Below are 8,560 nucleotides of genomic sequence, written 5' to 3' on the forward strand. Positions count from 1 at the left end.
CAAGACGCATCTTATCTATAACCCTAACCCGCATCCTATTTCCTGCGGTTAGAGCGACCAAAACAAAGCTACGGAGCAGACTGAACATCAGGAGCACACTTTGTGCCATTGTTTCCGGCTACCCCTAGATGGGACCGGCTTTTTTCAGAGAAACAAGCTCAGGGCTCCCACTAATTCAACATAATGGTGAGTTTTATTTTTATGCTGTTTGTATTTGATTTTATGCCAGTCGTATTATTTTATTTTGTCATATTTACCCCCACACTTTAAAGGCCGGTCTGTGAAAATATTATCTGACATATAACTGGTCCGTGGCGCAAAAAAGGTTAGGGACCGCTGATCTAGAGGGGCACTGGCCCCCGTTGGCCGCTGTCTAGAACCGCCCATGCACCCAGCTGATGCGCACCAAAGGAACCTAGAGGACGCATCAAACATTGTCTCCACCTAAAGTCTGAAGATGTTTAGAGATGATCCAGAATGAGCGAACAGAACAGTAACCCAGACAGCTGGTTGGGACAAAATGTTCACTGATAGTGTTCACTGTTCCCTGTAAGAGGAGGAGGAAGGGAGGAGGGATGGGGATAAGTGTAGAGGACAGGTTTCAAGGATCAGACCGTGGAACTGGGCGGACAGCTGCAGGAACCAAGCGGAGGAGGAGATGGTGGTAGGATAGTCACTCAGAAGGACAGCACTGCTTCCGTGGCAGGGGAGGGGGCGGGTCCACTGTCTGTATACATGCTTAGTGCACACATGGTCTCATAACAGACGGCGCGCACACGCTAAGCTTTTAGGAAGGGGGCCAGCAGAGCCGAGGGTCTGCAGGACGGAACCCGAACCCAGGAGAGAGGACCGGGAAGGATGCTCCGTTTCCAGCGCCCACACGGTATCATTATTACCTATATAATTACATATATTATTCTGACATATTACCAACCAGCTTCTCTTATTTCATCCATTCTTCAAAATCCTCTGCAGCTGAGTTTAAGTCCGAAGTGAGCGACCTTGTGACTTAAATTGCTTCAGATTACCTCTGGTTAAAAATTTAATCTCTAAATTGGCATAATCTGGTTCATTTTTTTCTTTGTTTGCGTCATTGCTGTGGTCATTTCGAGTGGGGTTTGACGCCTCGAGGTGTTTAATCATAACAGACCGCGACACGTGCGCTCATGCCCGTGACCCTCCCTGTGCGCGCGCGCGCGCTGCGAGGATCTACATTTGGAGATAGCCTGCTTGGCGGGAGCGTCCGTGAAGGATGGGGTCATTTTAAGGTTGTGACGACAAGCTATCGCGTGGCTTCAGCGTGGTATGAACGAAGAAAGGAGTCCAGTAGAGTGCAGCCCCCTCTTTACTTCACACAGCGCCCTACCCCCACATGGAGGAAGGCAAGGACCAAAACAACAACAACAAGCTCTGCTGAATTTAAAGTTCCTGGGGGGACGTTTGGCCCTTGGCTCCTCTGCTCTCATTCATCCACAGCTATGCCTGACATTTAAATGAGTGGTGTTTTTCAGCAGGAAAAACAAAAATAGTACATGCAAAATAAAAGAATGCTATGCAGGGAGCATTTGGTGCTGAGGTGGATTTGACATCAGAGGCCAAGTTCTAATGGGATGGACTTTCTTAGTGTTCTATTCAGTGGTTAAACAATGCGGCTCCCTGAAGCTGTAATCGATTTGATTTCCAAGCAGGAGAAATGAATAGAAAATTTTGTTTTGTAGGAGCTTTTTTGTTTTGCTCTGCAGAAAGCTGGCATTCAGATTGACTTTGTTAAGCCAAAACATATTGATGAGATGGGGAAGCTTTACTGTGCCAGACAAACAGCGATCAACAGTGTAATTTAGAGGTTCCAGGCTGTAACTAATCTAATAGAATATTACTTTCTTATTCTGAAATGTCTTGGCTTTTTCAAGGTCCCAGTAAAGAATAGGAAGTCTGAACTGTCATGCTCTGAGTTAAATAAAATTATTTAATGATGCACTTCAGTTTGTAATTTACTGGCTTCAAGATGAACAAAAACAAAATAATAGAATACATAATTCTCTGTCTACGTGGAGATTTTTTGATTCCTATTTGGGAAAATATTAAAAACCATTCCTCTGAAGCCAAACCTTTAACTGAAAGTTTTGTCTTGTCAAACAGAAATAGTTTATTCGGTTAGTATCCTGCAATCATTTGTTAATACATTTCATTAGTGAAAAAATAATTGAATTTTTATTCTCCAATATTACTGAAAGCGGAAGCATCACAACAAACCCTACTGTTTTTAAAACCTGCAACCGATAAACGTTCAACATAAGAATTTTATCAGTCCGAAGTTTGAGCTCTAACACCCGAGACAAGTTAAATGGACCAGAAGTTAGAACAAGGTTGGATTTTGTCTTATTTAGTTAACAAATATTTACCCTGTAGATAATTGAATCTATTCTACCCAGGTGTAACAGAAGGTGTAACTGAACAGATATAACTAAACCCTAAAAAAATACTTATTTTGGGGCATGCTTCAGTGGTGCAGTAATTAGCGTGCAGAAACTATGTACAGAGGCCTTAGTCATTGACATGGGTTCGAATCCGACCTGTAGTCCTTTGCTGCATGTCTCTCCACCTTTCTTGTGAGCCCACTGTAAAAAATACGAGCCTCTTGAACTTCTTTTGCATATAAACTGTATAAATCTGGACTTAAAGGTGTAGTGGAGGAATTTTGTGAATCTTTGAAAAGACCTGCCCTCTCCACTTTAAAAAAAAAATGCACATGCACAACCTTGTACCCGCTCCAAAAAGGGAACACTTTTAAAATTCGTGCTAGAGTGAGGATGAATGGGCTCCTGCACTCTCTGTTTAAAAGTTTCAAAAGAAGATTTGCAATTTTTCCACTATGTCAAACTCAAGTGTGAAGTGAAAAATGGGGACGAGCACGTAGGACGGCCTTATGTAAACATCATCAAAATGATTGACAGTTAGTTGGACCACTTAAAAAGGCTATCCTCCACTATATCTTTAAGTGTGCTGTCTTTGAAAATGTTTTTACGGCACTAGTGGCTCGTTTTTTTGACAGTAGGCTGACAGGAAAGGGGGTATGAGGGAGGGGGAGATAGATGCAGCAAAGGACTGCAGGCTGGATTCGGACCCGGGTTGGCCGTGTCGAAGACTAAGGCCTCCGTATACGGGTCGTGCACGATAACCACTGCACCACCTGCTCGTCCATGTTGACATTTTTGTGTAATCTTTTTAACTCTGAGACAATTGGTGTAAAACAGTTGTGGTTCTTCTCTCTATGGTATGAAACTTTTAATACCATAGTTGATTTATCCTGTTGCTGGAAACTGTACAACTTGGTGCCTATGTCATAGTCCAACTCTAAATTTAAGTTTAAAGTGAAATTGTATTGATTCGTTTTAATTAGTGTGTTGTGATAAGAATTTGAATTTGATTCTAGAAACAACAAATTAAGATTAAATATACTTTAATTTACTTTAAGTTTCTGAATTGATACCCAGCTGCCTCTAGTTTCTAGGTAGATGTCAGCTTGTTAGAAATAGACTAACTTATGCCAAAAAAACAAAATCAGTGATTTGTTCTTGTATTGTTTTGAGATCATAAGTGATCAATTATAAAGATAAATCAAAGCTTTGACTCCAGGTTTAGATTATTTTTACAGGAAATATGTTTTAAATCCAAGCATCATTTTTTGGAATTTTCAGAAGAACTTATTTAGAGCACTGACACGCTGTATTGGTGATTCATACTGAGTGTTATCTCTGTAATCTAACATGTGAAGCATGAGATCTCAGCCTCCATTTTTAACAACTTTACACAAGTCAATTCTTCGCTGCAGTTTCTGTCTCATTTGACTGAATCATGTTTCCCGAATTTAGATAAAATCGAGAGCATTAATCAGAGCAGCCAGTAAGCCCAGGGTAGTTCTGGAGGATGTGCAGTGAACCTCAGCTCAGGTACACCTTTATGGTTGCATTAAGAAAGCCTTTGTTTAAAGAAAACCAAAAGAAGTTGTTTTCACGGTTTTTCACAAGCCATGAAGCCATGAAACACATGGTCGATCTGGTTAAAAAAGAACAATGCTGCAATAATTTATGTTTATGTGTAAAACTCTGTGGTAGGAAACTGGTGTCACATGATTCAGATCACACCCTCCCCAGTTGATTGTATCACACAGTGCAGGAGGGTGTTTTAGCAGAGATAGGGAGGTTGGTCAGAGTTTATCGGAGGATGGATGGAGCTTAATTCAGAAGATCTATGTGGGAAAAAAAGCTAATATAGGCTACAAATGTCATTCTCTGACAGACACTAAATGTTCAAACAATTTCAGAAGAACTTAGCAAAAGTCTGATTGTTTTTTTTTTTTTTTTTTTTGATTGTTTTTTTTTTTTTGCTTTATGATTAGTATGACCCAGTTGTCTGAGAATTTGCACAGGCAAATTTAAGCCATAGATTTCTTCTACCCAAGCTTTTAATTGAATCCTGTATTAATGTCAGAATGGACTAATTAAAGTACTGATCTGTATCCAATAGAGCAGGGGTGCTCAAGTCCAGTCTTCAAGAGTCATCCTGTAACTTTTAGATGCATCTCTTCTCTTCTCACCCCTTGAATCTAAAGTTTCAATTCCCTCATTTAGCACAGCAGAGACGTGGTAATGAGCTACCCACTTGATTCAGGTGTGTTAAAAAGGGTTGCATCAAAAAGTTGCAGGATAGTAGCTCTTGGGGACTGGACTAAAGCACCCCTGAAATAGAGAATCAATGAAAAGTCTTAACAACTGATGTAAACAGACCCTCTATATTCACTCTGATTGAACTTGAGTTGCTTGCCGATAAGATGAATGTTCTAAGCTTTAAGAGTATTCATTCTTTATTTCAATTTAACGTAGATGCTTTTATTTTGGCAATCATTTGAACTCTGAAAAAACACATTTCCTTTAATCTGTGACATGCAAATAAGTAGCTGCTTTATGAGACCTGGCTCGACACGATCATAATAAAGCAGCTCTTCTATCAGTCATTTAGGGTTTTTACCAATACTCCACTTCCTATTTCCAGGGCAAAGTGTAGAGCTTTGCTGACTGGACTTTATTTGGACAGTAAACATGACAAACAGACCGACCGACCAATCACACGCTCCTTGATCTCTTCGGGGAGCAAAATATCCTCTTCGGCTCCTCCCATGCCGGTGACAATGTGAGAAAGTTCAAACTCTGCATGCTTAACTGGGAAGCTCCCTGTTTCTCCCTTCTGTTAAACCGAGACGAAGCAAAGACACTGACAGACACACACGCAGCCGATTGATTAAGTAATGTCACAGAGCCAAGCGGAACTCACACGGACCCCTCTGGAAAAGACTTGGGTTCCATGGATGAGAAGCAGGCTGAGCAAACGCAGAGGCTGTGAGTAGACATGCACCCAGACAGATCCAGCGTTATTACCCTTAGTTCTGGATCTATAGGATGACGGGGTTTAATATTTGTGCATCAAAGGAGGAGAAATCTATGGAAGCAGCTGTGCTTAATAAAAATTCCTTTTTCTTTTTTTGGAAACATATGGAAAAACCTGAAGGCCATTCACCCCAAAGGGTCACTGTGGACCCGCGTGTCCCTGCTCTGTTCTGCAGTTAACAGTAATAAGCCGAACAAATGATAACATAAGACCAGGTGCTTAGAAAGCTGATGACTGGCAGTTTAAAGTGGTGATTACATTACAGACTGCAGAATGACTCAGTGACTTAAATGTAGTTTATTTATCTCCACTGAAAAATAACCAGGTAGCAGTAGCAGGTGTTCATATGCATAATATCTAATCTGATATTATAGATTTTTACATCCTCATATTTTTTTATGTTAACTGTATGTTTGCTTGTTTAAGTGTGGCACCTCATCACCAGAACAAATTCCCTCTATGTGTAAAAACCCATTGGTAATAAAGGTTTTCTGATTTTGTTTCTGATTGTTGGTGGGTATTTTATTTTATTCTAAATGGTACGATTAATTTGCGAGCACTTAGTGTGAACCTTTCTACGGCGGTTTGTAGAGATCGGTTTTAATACTTTGATCTGTTGTGTGTTGCAGCTTCGGTTCCCCAGTTTACCAATTCCCCCACCGTCATTGTGATGGTCGGGCTGCCAGCTCGGGGGAAAACCTACATTTCCAAGAAGCTGACTAGGTACCTGAACTGGATCGGGGTCACAACCAAAGGTATCATCAGACAGCAAAACACTAAAGTAAACATCAGTTCTCTCTTATAGGTTGTGTCCCAACATCCATCCTAACCCCTAAATCATTCAATCACTATATAGAGCAGGGATTATAAAGTGGACTTTAGAGTGAACTCAGTTAATTGACCATTTAGACATATGATCACTACTTTTTGCTCCCCGTTGCTCACATGACCCCGCACTGTGCCTGCGCCATCTTTGTTATTTGTCACCGCTGTCAGGAAGCGACAGCACATGTCGACAGCGGGCTGCTGTGACTGCAAATCCCATAATAGTGGGATTCTGGAATATATCTGCTCGTCTAGTGACCATGGATGATCACTATTTTTGAAAGGTGCATTGTGGGAAATTTCGAGTCCACTACTTTTTCATCCACTAGCCGTTCTGACACTCATTTAAAATGGCGTAACCACTATATAATAATAATAATAATAGTGCCCTATATAGTGATTAGGGTGGACATTCGGACACAGCCATTGTTTCTTTCTGAGCCCGGTAACTTTCACTGGTTCTTGGTCATACCTGTGAAGTCACCATTAACACATCTTTAAGATAAGATGCATGGAAATATACACGTGGTAACATGTATACAACTTTACTCATAACACTATAGGTATACATACACCTTCTAGAGCTGTTACTGCAAACACAGCAGCCAGACATTTGTAGCCAGGAGGTCATGAGTTCAAACCCAACCTGGGGTCTTTCTCTATGCATGTTGTTTCTCTCAAGGTACTCCAAGTTCCTCCCTGCAAAAACTGTCAATCTAATCAAGTCTTAGAATCTTATATTGTGGGAAAAAAAACACTTTTTTTTAATCTTAGATTATTGATAATCTGCTAGAGCAGTAAGACAGTTGCACTTGGCAGGACTTTTTAAATTGTGCGAATTATTGCAGATTAATGCAGATTATTGCAATTATTTTTCAAGTAGATTTTCTCCAAAAAGAGATTAAAAATCTAACAGAATCTACTCTTGCTTAACATTTCCTTCTCAAAACAAACTCAAAAGTGCTTTTTGGATAAATATAAGAATAGTTAGAAATGGTTAGATGGAAACTTTTTGCAGTGAGATCCAACACCCCTAAAAATGACTGTTAGGTTAATGGTTACTCTAAACTACCCTTAAGTAAGACAGTGTGTTAAAGTGTGCATGGTTGTTTGTCCTGGGCCCCTCTGTTACCCAATTCCTGAGGCAAAGAACAGTGAAGAACAGTTTGAGCAGTAATAAACCTTTTAACATGCGTAGACATTCTTCAGATCTGAGTTGTGCTGTGCTGTGTAACCAGGCTGAGATTCTGGCGTTGACTGAAAAGCAAGAAAGTATCTATGTCCAAAAGTACTGGACGAGCTGAATCAGAGGCACCACTGCAGACCCTGAGGTTATCCACAAATATTAGAATAATGTTAGGAAACTGATTTACTAGGTCAGAGGTCCTCAGATAGTAAGACACTGGGTCCTCTGGTGCATGCTGATTTTAAGCCAGGAAAGTTTTTTTGTTTTTTCATCTAATTTATTGTCATTACACTGTCACAATAACAGAGCAACGAAATTAATTATCTGCATTTAATCCACCCCCTTTGGGGAGCAGCATGCATGTAAAATGTTTAATTCCTGGTTTGTCAACAAGAGGGAGAGCCAACTTCAGTTTCTGAGGGAAGTCTTGACTTTGTTTGGCATCTTGCTGCTTAAAAATAAAAGAAAAAAAAGAAAAACGAGATCATTATCAGGCATTACCATTGCATTACATGTCTCCACTGCCAAATTCTGGAGGTTGTCCTTGATAAACTGCAGCCTGTGGGATCAAGTATTAGCATTATGGCGTGTATGTATGGGATTACCACTAGGTGATATCCATAATCTCTTAAGAAATACTCACTGTATTGAGATTGGCTCCAATGATGGCGAGCCCTGTTGTTCCAGTAAGGAAGGTGACACCCCAGACTATCTCACTACCTCTACCAAAAGCTGTTTGACATTATCAAGGCCAAACAGCTTGTGTTATCTGTTGGGGAAAACTACAGTCATTTAGAATTTTAGATATTTTTCTAGAAGAATGTGAAACACAAACAGAAAATAAATGATGTTAATAATCTATTGCTTTGTCAAAAAGTCTTACGCCATCTAAAACATTTGCATATTTTCCATCAGCCAACCATTGTCTGTAGGGTTGCAGGTTCCTTTCTACTGCTTTCATTGGCTGAAATAAAGCTTATTATTTTGTAGCCGATTTAAAACATTTTGTATATATAGTAGGGATGCAGGATATAATCGGCCCCCTATCAGTATCGGCCTGTATCGGCCTTAAAACTGAATATCCGACCGATATTTAACCCGATA

General features: G+C 40.3%; 1 protein-coding gene across 2 annotated transcripts in view; it reads left to right on the plus strand.

Annotated features, from left to right (window-relative positions):
• Positions 1-500: 500 nt before the first annotated feature.
• LOC107096765 (6-phosphofructo-2-kinase/fructose-2,6-bisphosphatase-like) overlaps positions 501-8,560 on the plus strand; it is an 18,962-nt gene continuing 10,902 nt past the window's right edge. Inside the window, exons 1-2 of one of the 2 annotated variants that reach the window (XM_015393568.1) lie at positions 501-883; positions 6,075-6,200. In XM_015393568.1, the coding sequence (XP_015249054.1) occupies positions 859-883; positions 6,075-6,200 (151 nt within the window). In that variant the 5' untranslated portion in view covers positions 501-858. Of the gene's footprint in view, positions 884-4,389; positions 5,397-6,074; positions 6,201-8,560 lie in introns of those variants that run through there. The other variant, XM_015393567.1, reaches the window with a different exon arrangement.

The sequence above is a fragment of the Cyprinodon variegatus genome, unplaced genomic scaffold, assembly GCF_000732505.1.
Source record: "Cyprinodon variegatus isolate N-32 unplaced genomic scaffold, C_variegatus-1.0 Scaffold649, whole genome shotgun sequence".
In the NCBI taxonomy this organism is placed as follows: Eukaryota; Metazoa; Chordata; class Actinopteri; order Cyprinodontiformes; family Cyprinodontidae; genus Cyprinodon; species Cyprinodon variegatus.